We start from the raw sequence: 14,451 nt of genomic DNA on the forward strand, positions 1-14,451 counted from the left end.
CTAGAAGCCCGGGCTTTCAATTATTGGCTTGCGAACTTTACAGGGTGGCCTGGCGATTTACGTGACGTGGAACATGAGTATGGATCCCTCGCATTGCAGTACTTGGGGTCTACTTCATCAAGCTCGGCTCTTCATTTATCGCTGTCCGCCTTTTCGCTCGCTATCTTTGGAAGGGCGATGATGTCTGATGGAGCACTCGACGCTGCGCGTGAGTTCTATGCGCGCAGCATTAGATCGATGCGAAGTGAACTCCAAGAACTTTCCAGTCAGATGCTTGATCAGCTCCTTGTTGTCACAACTTTGTTGGCCACTTACGATGTAAGGTCCAAGAATGAGCTGTCACTATATGGGCGCTAACCTTGTTCAAGAACATTATGTATCCAACCCACGGACAATACAACCATTGTTTGCTCCGTCCCTCGAACCCTGAGCCCAAAGGTTGTCAATCTACGCCTAACATTGGTCACAGTAGAGGAGCTGCTGGTCTATTACAGGTGCGGCGAAGACAGGGTTGGAAACAGAATTCTGTTTTGGAAAGTGTGATTAGGCGAACAATTGTGAAGGCCCTGTACACTTGTTCAAATGGCTCGATATTGACGTACATTACAGGTTCGTTCATGTATACTACAAGGCGTGATGGTCCCTGAATGGCTTGAGGAGGGAAAACTACTCAATGAAAATGAGCCAATGCTGGTACTTGACTCTTTATTTGTTCGTGTTTCCAATCTGCGATCCGAAATCGTGAGATTCCTTCAAGTGGGAGACAGTACTTCATGGTTTCAACGCGAATTGGAGAGTCTCTTGTGCAAAGCGAAGGACCTTGATCGGAGTTTGGCAATGTGGGTAGGCGCCATTCCCGACAGCTGGGGGTTCTCAGTCGTGCGCTCTCTCAGCGATGATGCTAGCCATCACTTTGGAGGCTTCACCCATACTTATTCATCGCATTACCATGCAGCAGCCTGGAATCGATATCGGGCCACGCGCCTGATAGTTGGCAGCCTACAAATGCGCCTTCTACTGATGCTGGCTAGGTTTCCCTTTGTCGAGATGCTCATCAATCTCGACATTACGGCACACCAATCTGCTTTTCTTTCAGTCGCCACGGAGCTGTGCCAAGGGATCTCATTTTTTTTTTAATGCTCACATCGACCCTTTCTTGGAAAGCCACTCACCCAGCATTGAGGTCAGTATTTCACCCATGACAGCGACCCTAGTGGCCTGGCCTTTATCCGTTGCTGTCAGTGCTGGATCCGACCACTACACTCGGTCGGATCAAATATTATGGCTATGTAGCAGACTTGACAGCGTCTCCAGGGCTTTGGGGGCTAATCTCCTTGTTTCAAATGTTGATCATGGAAGTCGGAAGGATTTAATGTCAATTCGTATGCAAAAAGAATAGCCTCCATAAGGCTATTCCGGTGATGGCTCAGATGTCCTCTGGGTTTCCTGGGTCAGATGAATAAATGAATAAATGGGGAGGGGAAGCGATTCCCCACCCCAAATCCATGCCTGATTCTAGCCAAGCTTGGCAATGCGAGGCAACCCCAAAGCCGGTCCATATTGTCGTATTCGAACTTATTACCGAATCATGCTCGTGGACAATATTGCGCTTCCTGGGGTATTCGTCTGCGACCAGAGGTTGCAAAAAGCCAAGGAAGAGCGGGGACACGAAGAGAAGGGTTAACGCCACCATTTAACACAGCCTTCCTCGCGTCACACGTGGTAGCAGAGGGCTCGTATCATTTTGGATCACCAGAAAGGATTAGAAAAACTCAGCCACGCGAATCGCTGGGCGGCACAACCAAGTTCATTAGCGATATAAGACGACCAGAGGCCCCCACATCGAGTAGCAACTTAGAAACCCTTTTCCCCAACCAAAAAAAAAAGATCTGCAAGACCCTAAACCCACCATGTTGGAGTACACAGCAAAGCTACCAACCTCATCGACTCGATACAATATATCGGGTGGAAATTGGAATAGTGAATACCAAGTCACCTCCGATGGTGCCGTCATCTACCACGTGAAAAATTCTAGTCCCAGCCAAGATAAACCCGACCTCACTTTCTATTCCGGAGCGAGTACCGACGGTTCGGTCGCGGGGTCAGGCAAATTCGTTCGTTTCTCGTCGAATATCCAACTCAGTCTCGCCGATCCCAGTCAACCCAGTACGACCACGTCGGTCTGCCTGAACAAGAAAGGCATCATATCCACTCGCTATACCCTTCAGATGACGATTGAAGGCCAGGCGAGAAGTCTCGCTTGGAAAAACACGGAAATGAATGATAGCTTTGGCCCTAGCGCGAGTCATAAGCTGGTCGACGAAGCAAACGAAGTCCTCGCAGTCTTCTCGCCGGGCGGTGGCCGTGTCCAAAAAGATGGGGTTTTGGAAGTCTTTGTGGACTATGGCACGCAATTTGACCTGATGGCTCTCATCGGGGCCCTGGCTTTGCGCGAGAAGTCAAGGAAGACGAATTTTGGCCCCATCGATGTCGCCAGTTCTCCGGCCAGCACGACGGGTTACTGAAGTGGAGACGCCGAGTCGCCAGATATAGTATTCTCGTATTGGGCTTGAGAAGGAATGTATGATATTCAGCCTTTATTTCAATTAGAACCGGTTGTTCAGCCTCCAATAAGACTCGAACACCGGAGTCGTATCACAGATTGGCTGCTCAAAATATGTTACAAAATACAGTCTCAATCACTCAGAATATACTCATGACGGCTCGGTGGGAGGTTTTTGGTGTCAGCACATTCCGGTCGGTGTTCCTGGGGGCAAATGCCTTTTTGTTTGTTTTATGAGCGGCCCTGACTTGAGCTTTGACGGGGGGGTCTTGGTCATGGTCCACGAAGCCCCTTGAACACACGTCAGGTTTTCGCCAGTTTTGACAGGTAAATCTATTCTTGGCCTTTTTCTTTCACCTCTTGGATAGCACGCCTGCCTCTGTTCCAGTGCTTTCTATCTTTTCCCGTTTCTCTCTTATCCGGGATGCTTCCGATTTCGGTTTTTCTAGCCATGCTCGCCAGTCAAGTGAGTGACTGGAATGTCGATCTGAACTGTCAATATTCGCCGTCAAATAAATCCTCAAGTTTCATTCTCCACGGGTTTAAGGTTTACTGGTTCTTTTGGTCTCAATACTTTCGGTGCAGATTGCTCGATGCAGCGCGGATTGGATCACATCTTTGAGGTTTCCCTTGACAAGAATTACCTGAGCGACCTTGATCGAAAGCCATTCGGTTATGTGAAGGAGGCAATGAGAGTGACTCAATCCACTGGACATGAATGGACTGTGGGGGCCAACCGGAGGACAATGGGGATCCCGCGGCAGAGGACAATACATTCGGCTTCTGGCTTGCCATGGGCAAGGCCTTGATCCCCCGAAAAGACCAATCACCAGCTGAAAGCCCATTTTGAGGAATTTTATGTAATGGAAAGGGTTCATCACGAATTTGAGGATCTCTTCATCCTTTATCCTTACCCAACTTAAATTCTACTGAAGTTATTTCTGCCGACATCGTATATCAACCAAATGAATTTGGCCTCCAGACTGTCGCTCTACAACACTATGATACCTGTCTTTCCAGCTTCTATGAACCTTTTGATGATTTGATGAATCACGTGAAAAGCAGTTCTAGTGATCTAAATGCAGCGATCCAAATAGTTGTGACATACATTCAAGGAAACCATAAGCTCAAATCTAGATTCCCTAATTCTGGGCACGTAATTATTCCCTCACTCAATTGACTCATGGAGTAGACATGGAGCTTTTCTGCTGCAAACCTCGACTCTGTTGGATCTTTCTGCACGGAATACTGAAAATGTGGGCAGCCTTTTCCTCGTATGGCATTCAGCAAGAAAGGGATTATCTCTCAAGACACATCTGACATTCTACTCCATTTATATAGCATTTCCTTATAATCATTAGCTCTGCCTATACATCCAGTTAGGCTCATATTATGCACGTCGCTTTAGTTACCAAATTCAGTTAGTCAAGGTTAAGTACCACTAAGACTGGAAGGGGCCGTTCGGGGGGGGCCGGCCCCCAATGACCACAACGAGCCCTTATTTAAATAGAAACAATGAAGCTTGTTTTGTTCTATTCATATGGTACCGATACCTACTCTTGTCATGACTTCCAATAAGCCCGTCTTTGTTCTCGTCCCCGGGGCATCTCAGAACCCAGCTCATTATGCCTACCTGCTTCATCTCCTACAGTCAGCGGGTTATGGTGCATTGAGTGCTCTGCTCCCCAGTGTCGGAGCCCAGGATGCAGTGACAGCTTCCGATGATGCTGAGTACATTCGGTCCAGAATGCTGCTTCCACTTCTCGAAATCGGCCAGCAGAACATAATTCTCATCAGCCACTCATATAGCGGGATGCCTGCCAGCGCTGCGGCTCGAGGCCTTGGGAGGTCCGATCGGACCACCGAGGGTAAGAACACTGCTGTGCTTGGCCAGATCTTCATTGCCTCTATCCTTCCTCATGGTGGGGACGGAATGAGCGTGATCGATTCATTTGGAGGACAACTACCGCCACACATGTGGGCCGATGTACGATGGTCCCAGAACCCCCTTTGCATTCTTTCGAGTCTAATACCCACTTTATAGGAAACGGAGAATCTGCTTCGTTGCGATGATCCCAAGCCTCCTTTATTCCAGGATGTGGATCCCACTCTTGCTGATGCCAGTTGCAAGACAGCCATCGGTCAAGGTTTGACTTCGTTTCGGAGTCCCTGCCCTCTGACTAGCTGGGACACCGATGCCTTCCGAGATCGTATCGCATATATTCACACGGTCAATGACCGGGCCATTCCCTATGAAGCGCAATTCGCAATGCTGCAAGCCACGGGGCAAAAATGGATCACCAGAGAGATCCAAAGTGGTCATAGTGCACAATTGTCAGCCACTGAAGAGTTATGCAAGACTATTCTTGACATAGTTAAGCAGTGGTAGAAACTATACTCACTTATAGTTACCTTTCATAAACTATCAAATAATAGTGAAAAAATTATGACTATATTCTGAGGGCCTACGAAATTGACACTGAAAATGACCGCTTTCTACGCCAGAAACGGCTGCCTTTTCACAACGTAACTATTGAACCAGGCTGCTCCGCAACTCTGGCTAGCAGACAGGATAAAACGCATTAAAAAAAGAGTCAGCAAGCCACCAAACCCCATGATAGATGCCGATCTCCCAAAGAAGAAACAGATACTGTCTGAGCGGAAAATTGTAGAAGTTATAGTTTTCTTTATTTGAGATGTGAAGTTATATCGGTAAAGAATGTGGACCATGAAAATTGGCATCTAATCAGAAACAATCTATCGTTGGCTATTCCCAACTACACTATCCAATCCCCGATTGGTAATGTTCTACTCAGGCTAATAATTCTTAAGAGCCAGTTGAGAGCTGAGTTTACCTTCTTGGGTTGGATGTACCGTCTTGTTCACATGGCAAATCATCAATTTGGACTGTGGACTAGAGAAGTATCATATCGTTGTTCTCAATAATGATATGGGGTTATAGACAGAACATGCCCTATTTTCATAGGATTGGCATCTTGACTATCTGTATTGCTGGTATAGAGTGTTAAATATCCCTTGCCTCGCTTACTAGTGTGTTATGACGCTGGGTTTCGAGGAAGTAGCGCTAAGTCAGACACCCCTAGCGAAATTACCATTTGTAAAAAGAGGATACCCGACGGCCTTATCTAGAACTTGCTCGCCAAGCAGTATATAAAAAGGCAAATTCTTTGATGCAATGAAAATTGATATTGCCATTTTAGACCATACAACACTCAGAATAAGCTTCAATCGCACTCTGCAATCAACAGGACCTCTGTCCTTATCATCCAATAAACAACAATCCGGTCAATGGTGGATTAAGTACAGGTCCTGATGGATAAGAAAAACGTCAACAATGTTACTCGACACACAAGAATACCGAAGCACATACAATCATTCTGACTCATCCTGAGCCTATCACTACTGGGCTCATTCTTGTATTTCGTTGAGATAGAGTCGATCTCTGAGATATTGCCTCGCCCTGAAGCAGGTTGTGGTGCTCGCCCATCGGTAGCGCAGGGTACTCCTTCCTTCTTCTCTCGTCTCTTCTTCAGGAGATAAGGAATCAAAAAGAGACACATTGTGATTCGTCTTCAGTGTATCGTGAGGGTATTTGCAGCTTCTGGCTTGATGAGATGATAGACCACTATATAAAAGGCGAGGCCAGGAGTATATCAGATTGAGAACAGAAAATTTAAACAGTCGAAATTATTGAGGGATTGCTGGTTCCAAAATTTCTGTCTTTCATTAGAGTCGAGCTATTTTTCTGGGTTACTCCAGGCTTTTATTGTTTTCTAGAGCAAAAGTCAGCTCTATGTTTGGAACATCGTTTCCTCTCTGCGCGAGGCTGAGCAGAATATCCACGTATGACTCTAATGAGACTGATGAGAGAGCGCTAATAAAAAGGCTAAGCCTTTTCGGGCAATCTCTTCATAGTATATTCTGCCGAGAAGAAGCCACATAATAAAATGAGGACACATACTCCACTGTGTGTCCAAACATTACCAGGGTACTCTAAGGGGTGTCGGATTTGGCTGTATCCTAAACTAAACCTTTCACGTACCAAAACTGAAGATCCTCCCCAGGCTGCGGTCTGAAATTCTGAGGGTCTGGTCTTTAGTATCCTATCAGTGGCTATAATAGTTATGCTTGATTTCTTGACTGCAGAATACATTAATCATGATGATGCGTGTATCTTGTAAAGGTCTCCCAGCCACACAGCCTTGATCGTAGCTAAGGAGCTCCCGCAAATAGAAGTATGCCTTGGGCTTTAGGATGAAACGATGGAAACGCTATAGTGTGCCAATTTGCCAACTTCTCAAGGCAAGCGGGATTTTTGATCTAGGACAAAGGTGGGGGCTGGTTTATCACAGTCGGTTGTTTTGATGCCCCCGGGGACATCTTTGGAATTTGCATACTGCTGGACGCCCAGCACGGCACAGACAACAACCAGAACTGTGAGTCAGTAAACGGATGAGCATCTGGTTCACAAAGGCTGGACTCTCAAAAGAGTAACCATATCGACCATGGTAGTGGAGAGCACTTCGAATGTAAACTCTATTATGGAGTTTGGTGATCAGACCGCGCTCTGTTCGAATTAGATTACTGCCTCGACGGGTCTTCGCTTTTTTTTTGAAGTATATGAATAAATGAAATAAAAAATATTTTTACACGTTGCAACCAAACAAAATCGCAAATAGTGCCGAGTTTAAGCCGCCAACTAAGAAGAAGGATAGGCGCTCAGCAACATTCGCCTCCACCAATCCCGTTCCCTGTACTCGAGCTGGTTACCATATTGGGTTTAGTTCATCAACAGGCATATTCACAGCCCCTTCATGTTTGTTGCCCCATATGTCGGTGGGTCTAAAATGCTGATTTCAATAGACTCTACGATCAGTAAAATAATTATTTAAGTTGGCCGAAATCTGCTCATACAAAATAATCAGTCAACCCATATCGAAACACGCTTTATTCGCAAGGAAGAAGAGGAAACTAAGGAGAAACTTGACTAGACATCAAAATGGTCGACGCGCTCTCTACAGCCAAGCTTGTGATTTATATTTTTCTCTCCATCCCAGCTTCTTATATCAATCTTAAACATGGGAGACGCGGGTTTTTGGGCTGGTTCTATGTCCAGCTCTTTTGCGCTCTCCGCCTTGTTACCGATGTATTGACAATTAAGCCCGGTCTTGCGAGCACAGAAACCACAATGATTCTGAGTAGCGTCGGTTTGGCGCCGCTGCTCTTTGCATGTGCAGGAATTCTCCATGAAGCGTGAGTACCACAAGTTGCTAGCGACTAACACAGAGGCTAACAATGCGTCTTGTTTAGGAGACTTGCTCGTGATCCAACGATTAACGGCAAAAAGGAGTGGATGTATCAAATTTATTACCATATCCTTGTCCTTGGTGCCACTATTCTGAACGTCGTCGGTGTTGTTGAGCTCATGGAAAAGGGCCCCAACTCAGTCTCTGGCACCCTTACCAAGGTCGGCGCTACTCTCGCTGTCCTAGGCTGGGTCGTTCTCGTAGGCTTTTCCTTGTTCTCGCTTCGATACAACGTTATCAAGAAGACTTCAACCTATCGTAATGGGACACTGGTAAGTCTCTCTCATTTTTGCTCATCAATCCAGGCACTATTAACAAGATTCATAGCTACTGTACGGCGTGATAGCTACCCTCCCTTTCAACGGTATTCGCCTTGTATACTCTGTCATCTCCATCATACTCAGAGTCGAACATCCTCATTCTGAATTTTTGAGCTCAACAGCAGTTGAAGTCTGCATTAGCGTTGTTCCGGAGATGCTCGTTGTCATAATTCTCATCATGGCGGGTCTTAAGACAAGGGAACTTAACCAACTCTTCAAGACCATGAACTTCTAATATGGCATAGCTATCTCAGATCAGATACTCTGATTGTTTTATTTCCAAGGGCGTCTAGCTTATATGTTTTCACTCCCACCTAAGCAACATATCCTTAATGTATTTGCATAAGTCTATTAACCGCATAGAAACGATTAAGCACTTTAACAAAGCACCACTTCTCCCATATGTTGTGATAGATGTAACTCAATGACTCGACTATTGTTTTGATTTATTTTTTTATTTAACGAATCTATCAGGCAGATCCTCCAATACTGAACTCAAAGTGGACGCTAGCAGCACAAAGATAGTAGCAGGCAGCGAAACTCAATGTAAATTTCATCAAATATTCAAGACAGAGCCCGTACAAAGAAGGAATGTACCTTAGTTTAAGCATGTTTCTTACAATCCGATACTTCTTAACAATCATTTTCGCCTATGTTAGTGCCTGGCAAATTGCTATGGCCATCGAACATAACCTTGATTATCCAATGTTCTCATGTCAACCTAATGGTTTCCTGTCACCAAGAACGAAAGGTATCATTGAAAATAGATTTCAATGCACCCTGCACATTTACAGTCATATAGCATCTTCTGAAAAGGTGCCGGTGTCAGCTGAACTCAAACAAAATGGTGATGACTCACTGAGTCTGCTACTGAGTCTGCTAAGGAATAGAGTTCCCTTCAAGAATAAACTTGTGCTAATGACATCCACTGCCATAAATTTACTCTGACGTGGATTATCACAGGCAATCGATATTGAGTTGACAACATTTCTGACGGACGCTTCGTATTGCTATCATAGCGTTTACACGAGGCGAAGCCGTCGCATACTTCCTTGGTCGATATTGACCTTGGTAGCTCGTTTGACAGCTTACTTTTTCCATTCATTCTACCGTAGCTTGTGGTTCAAGGGACAACTCCTAGGAGCTGGGCGGTTTTAGATGGTATAGTAGTAGTGTCATTCATTGTAATCTGGGACTAGCTCTGTCCTTTCCTCTTCTGGGCAATATTAATAAGTTCGGTCTTTTCTGGGGAAAAGAAGTACTTAATTCTCCGGTTCCAGACTCGATCTGATGTATATTTTCGGACTGGACTTTGGTCAAGTTGTCTTCGGCGTTCCAGCCGACGCGCCAGCAGAAGTAGTCATCGACACAGGCGGATACCTTACTGAGGAAACCGCTTCTTCGAAAAGTCCTCAATCAAACTGCTTTATCATTCCCGGCCGAAGAAATTCCGATTCCTCCGCGGGCTTCATATAACAAAAACAGCGTAATTTCGAACACTATTATTTTCATAGTATCTCATCATCTTGATCGTGTTCATCGTTCACTTTGTCATTTCTTTGTCTTAATGATTAGCAGATGAGCGAGTATTTGTTGTCTGGAAAAGAAACTTACAGTTGAAGCTTGTGGAAGTCGCTGCTTAATGGAGTCGTATTTCTCCCATGTGGTTTTGGGCTCCCCGAAATGGAAGAAGATCGAGATTCTATGAGTGACCATTAGCAGAGAAAATGCCGGGTATATGTCAGCAACAGTACCAGATCTAGATACGCGAGGCAATGCTAAGTGGTCTGCGTTGAAAGCTCTAAGCGTTCTCATTCCCTTTTCCAGCTTCTCCAGCCCCTGGTTCAGTCTCTCTCGTTCCTTTTGCTTGTGTGGAGATTCGGATGCGATTTCTTTGATCTGCTGGTCAGTCATACTATTGACTGTTTGGTTGGTAAATATTGTCAACAGAGGACGGAGCAAACAATTTTCGATTGCCAAAATCGAAATATTATCAATGTAACCCAAAATCGCAATCTGGTTGAGGAATTCATCAGTCAGTGACTCAAATGATAATATTTTTAATTGATTCCACACGGTAGCTTACCTCGTAGTACGCATGCATCTGAAGCAGAATGTCCATCGCAGAATAAACTTCACTGGAAAACTTCATATCATGCACCGCATTTTGGACTTCCTCCATTGTCATGGTCTTTTTATGCATATTCTCAGATTCCTTTTGTTCTGACCCTTTAAATGTTTGAGTTTGGTTAAAGTGATCTTTCAACCAACTCATTTGATACTCTCTTCGGAAATATAAGACTTGATTCAAGTAGGTCCTTCCGATAGGCAATGGGTGGCCTGTTTTCGTATAAGACGTTAACTCCTCAAGCTTTTTCCTCAGGGTTTCATTTATTTCGTCCAATTTTGGTATAATCACCGCCTCCCGGAGAGACAAGAAAGTGTCTTCGTCGGTGAGATGTTGAAATACCAAGAAAATGAAATTCTTGGCTGCCTTCCATGATGTAGTCAAATGGCATTCAGCGATACGTTCCCATGGTGAAGCTTGATTTCGAAAGACCTTTCCCACAAGCAGTGGGTTTGAACTACCCGGGACCTCTATACCTCGATTTGTTTTGACCAACCCTATTATCTCATGGATGATCTCTTGTTCGGTAGTTGGCTCTGGGCTCCAACAATCCAGATATGATTGATAGGTCGGGTTGTTGATGTCTGATTGGGGCTCAGGTATGGGAAGGATATCGACCCTCCGGCGTTGGCCATTTATGCTCATAGCATCCGCAAAGAACTCATTAAGCTCACGAATGACAGCACGGAGCCGGCGATAGTCTATGGTCTCAGCAGCAGCATCCGAGGTACTATGATCCTGTTCATCGAAGAATCTATCGGTATACAGACCATCCAAAGCTTGTCTCACAATTTGTGCAAATCCGCTACTAATATCCAAGAGAAAGCCTCGCTGACCCTGGATTGTTGACCTTTCTGTTCCAAGTTGTTTAAGCTCTTGTCGATGATGTTCAATCTTTTCGTGTATTTCAACAATTAGACTCGGGATACTATGCCGAATTTGATTGAGAAGTACGGTGCTCAGACGGTGGCGAAGACTCTCAATCCCAACCTGCCGACGCGGGAGTGATGCCCATCGTCCTTGATCAAAAAATTCTCTTTCCTTGCTATCTCTCTCATCATCTGAAGATTTCTTGGCGTTGTCTCCACGATTCCGTAAAACGTGCCAGCCCAATTTTAATTTGATGTCTTCATTCTTGACAAACCGTAGATATCGATCCTCCTCTTCAGATCTAGCCTCTAGGCGATCTGGCTGGGTGACAATAGCAAGAACTTTTTCCATTTTTGGATCAAATTTCTTTGCGATATTCAGTATCTCCTGATTGTTGAAATCATACCTTGCGCTGATAACTGCAAGGACAATACTTCTCTCGTTCTTCATGTACCTTTCCGTGATGTCGCGAACTACCTGGATTCCTTCGTCATCCTGATCCCGACTGGAACCAGTATATAACCCAGGAAGATCAACTAATGAGAGCTCTGGCTGATCAGGCCCAGATATCTCTACCTTGAGCACATCGTCGCTGAACCTTTCAGATTGGCTATCATCATGACCGATCCCCATACATTCCTTGGCCTGTTCGATCAATTTAGGGAGATCTTGGTCTTTCAAAAATGCTTCACAAGAAAAGCTTTGCAGTCTCTGTCGCTCTTTGTCATTTTCTCTCGAGTTTCCAGGCTCAATAGAAACCTTGAATTTTGTTTCTGGATTTCGTCGAAGAATCACCTCCGTGGCGAACCGTGTACAAACACCGCTCTTAGTTGGGAACCGGACTCTTGAAATAGCCTCAAGGACAGAGCTCTTTCCACTGGACTGACTGCCGCAAACAATGAGCTGAGGAAGTGCAACAAGACCTCCTACTCCGAGGTTACGCAGCTCATCGATTTTGTCCAAAACCTTTGCTTGCTGCGACTGCAATTGGTGCATGGCAGGATTTTCCTGGAGAAAAGACATGATGATAGTTGAAAATAATTCCGGTTAATATGGCGGTAAAATAATTTGGGAAATTGCTGAAATCTGTTGAAATTGGAGTAGGGAACTCTGGCTGACAAGGGAATATTTAAGTATCCAACGCATCGCCCCTGGGTGGATTGAATCCTTGTATAGTCTTGTCACTTTGCATTATTTAGTTTCTTCCAAAAATAGCAAAGCCACTCGCGTCTTTGGCCCCCATCTATGTATCTTGAACAATTCAAGGTGGAATCCTTCCCTCGAGAAAGTGCACCGATTCTAGGGGCAGGAAATATTTTGATCTCTTACCCGCCCTTCGCGCGAAAACGTTTCACTATATTAATAGACACTGGGCGATAGGACCAAAATTGCTTCTTGTGATGCATATTTGGAATAATTTGAGGCTATTCCGGGGTTGCTCAATACTTCATCCAATGATACAAATACCTACTTAGTCTACGACCCACATAACAGATCGGACCTCGCGATGAACCTTGTCGGCAAATTGGTGAACTGCATATGCCAAGATGCCGGTTGTTTCATACGGGGGAAACGCGTCAATTATCCCAGTCATTTTATGTACTGTGAACACGCTAATGTTACACTAACAATGAAAGGCGCTTAGCTTCAGACCCATCGAGAATAAATGCGCTTCAACAATGCTCTTGCACAGGGGTATGTCAGAGGATAAGGGGCCAAAAACGGATTTATTGGCACAGGTCTTTAGTTTTGATTAAAGCAGGATTCGTAGCCCGCAATACCACCCAAGCTTGATGTATGGTCAGTACCATTGCGCATCGTTCAAGGCATCTTTCCATATCTGCCCTATTCTACTGCTTGGCGATGTTTCGAGATTGAGAATGCCAAGAAGACGCTACAATATCGTTGTATGTATGTAATGCAATATTTATCACCGAGCTACGTAAATCTTCTATTGTCCATCATATATGTGTTCTGACATTTCTTCGTGTGGGATTGATCATGGGGTCAAAACTAATTTCAGGTGAGGGGTAATTGAGGCAGCTGAATTCGATTAAAAAATTAAAATGCGACTTCGGAATTGACAGATAATAAACTATTTGCAACTCTAATAGTGTCCAGCCACAGGCTTTGGTACATAAGGATCTTCTAGATAATTAATCTCCTCCTTTGTCAAAAACTTATCCCGTAGATCACAGAGGTCTTCAATTCTCTCGACCGAGGTACAACCAACAATAGGCACCGTCCCTTTGCTTTTTTGCCAAGCCAGAGCCACATGGCTCATTTTCCATCCTTTTTTCCCTGCCATATGCTCGACCCTACGAATAATTTCTTCGTCGGCTGGAGTGACCGTAGGATGATGTGGGGAGGGTCGCTTAGAACGCAATGAGGCATCGTGACCCAGGGGACGTGCCAATCTTCCTGCATAGAGAGGGGACCATGGAATGATACCCACACCAGTTTCTTTGCAAAAGCGGATCATTTCCCGCTCCTCCTCACGATAGCAAAGATTGTAGTAGTTTTGCATACTGACAAACTTGGTCCAGCCATTCTTCTCCGCGATGAATTGCATTTCTGCAAACTGTGTTGCCCACATTGAGCTTGCTCCAATGTAGCGCACTTTTCCCATTTGAACAAGGTCATGCAATGCTTTCATTGTTTCCTCTGGCGGAGTCAAAGGGTCATATCGCTGGATTTGCAGTAAATCAATATATGTAGTCCCCAAGCGTTCGAGAGAGCTCTCAACGGCGTTGAAAATGCCAATTCGAGTCAACCCTGCAGATTTTATCAGCCTTGGAGTCTTGTGTATCTTCAAATTTAAATTTCTCACTTACCTCCTTGATTCACGTAGTCCTTGCACTGGTTCATCTGCTCAACAAAGGCGGCCCCGAAGACATCGATCTCCTCCCCCACGTGGAAAGCACACTTTGTCATAATGACCAGCTTCTGGCGAGGAATTTCGAATTTTTTCATTGCTTTTCCAATAATTTCCTCGCTAAGGCCGTTTGAATAGACGTTCGAAGTATCCCAGGTATTGATCCCGCAATCATAGGCAGCCTTCAACACTTCAAGCGAGACCTCTTCGTTCAAAACCCACGGGGCAAATGCCTGAGGTTGTCCAAAGGACATAGCCCCCAGGACTGGCCATGATACTCGAAGGCCAGAAGCTCCCACTTGGGTATATTGAACCTTCGTAGAATCAAGGGACCTCTGAAGAGAGGTTGGAAGCGGAAGCCCAAACAT

At 45.1% G+C, this 14,451-nt stretch overlaps 5 protein-coding genes across 5 annotated transcripts; 3 read left to right on the forward strand and 2 right to left on the reverse strand.

Annotated features, from left to right (window-relative positions):
• Nucleotides 1-1,910: 1,910 nt before the first annotated feature.
• N7462_011403 (uncharacterized protein) lies at nucleotides 1,911-2,525 on the forward strand (the record flags this gene model as incomplete). The annotated part of the gene is made up of 1 exon (XM_057083117.1): nucleotides 1,911-2,525. One exon carries the CDS (start codon nucleotides 1,911-1,913, stop codon nucleotides 2,523-2,525), a length of 615 nt encoding a protein of 204 aa, XP_056927856.1.
• Nucleotides 2,526-4,127: 1,602 nt separating this feature from the next.
• Nucleotides 4,128-4,952, forward strand: N7462_011404 (alpha/beta hydrolase; the record flags this gene model as incomplete). Its single annotated transcript, XM_057083118.1, has 2 exons — nucleotides 4,128-4,550; nucleotides 4,608-4,952. The coding sequence occupies 2 exons, from the start codon at nucleotides 4,128-4,130 to the stop codon at nucleotides 4,950-4,952; spliced, it is 768 nt and encodes a 255-aa protein (XP_056927857.1).
• Nucleotides 4,953-7,583: 2,631 nt separating this feature from the next.
• N7462_011405 (uncharacterized protein) lies at nucleotides 7,584-8,445 on the forward strand (the record flags this gene model as incomplete). The annotated part of the gene is made up of 3 exons (XM_057083119.1): nucleotides 7,584-7,837; nucleotides 7,895-8,162; nucleotides 8,218-8,445. 3 exons carry the CDS (start codon nucleotides 7,584-7,586, stop codon nucleotides 8,443-8,445), a joined length of 750 nt encoding a protein of 249 aa, XP_056927858.1.
• A 1,273-nt stretch (nucleotides 8,446-9,718) lies between these two features.
• On the reverse strand, nucleotides 9,719-12,231 carry N7462_011406 (dynamin family protein; the record flags this gene model as incomplete). The annotated part of the gene is made up of 4 exons (XM_057083120.1): nucleotides 9,719-9,767; nucleotides 9,825-9,912; nucleotides 9,965-10,226; nucleotides 10,297-12,231. 4 exons carry the CDS (start codon nucleotides 12,229-12,231, stop codon nucleotides 9,719-9,721), a joined length of 2,334 nt encoding a protein of 777 aa, XP_056927859.1.
• A 1,084-nt stretch (nucleotides 12,232-13,315) lies between these two features.
• N7462_011407 (aldo/keto reductase) lies at nucleotides 13,316-14,451 on the reverse strand (the record flags this gene model as incomplete). The annotated part of the gene is made up of 2 exons (XM_057083121.1): nucleotides 13,316-13,983; nucleotides 14,043-14,451. 2 exons carry the CDS (start codon nucleotides 14,449-14,451, stop codon nucleotides 13,316-13,318), a joined length of 1,077 nt encoding a protein of 358 aa, XP_056927860.1.

Source organism: Penicillium macrosclerotiorum (assembly GCF_028827735.1).
Source record: "Penicillium macrosclerotiorum strain IBT 26536 chromosome Unknown utg000012l_segment0_segment0, whole genome shotgun sequence".
In the NCBI taxonomy this organism is placed as follows: domain Eukaryota; kingdom Fungi; phylum Ascomycota; class Eurotiomycetes; order Eurotiales; family Aspergillaceae; genus Penicillium; species Penicillium macrosclerotiorum.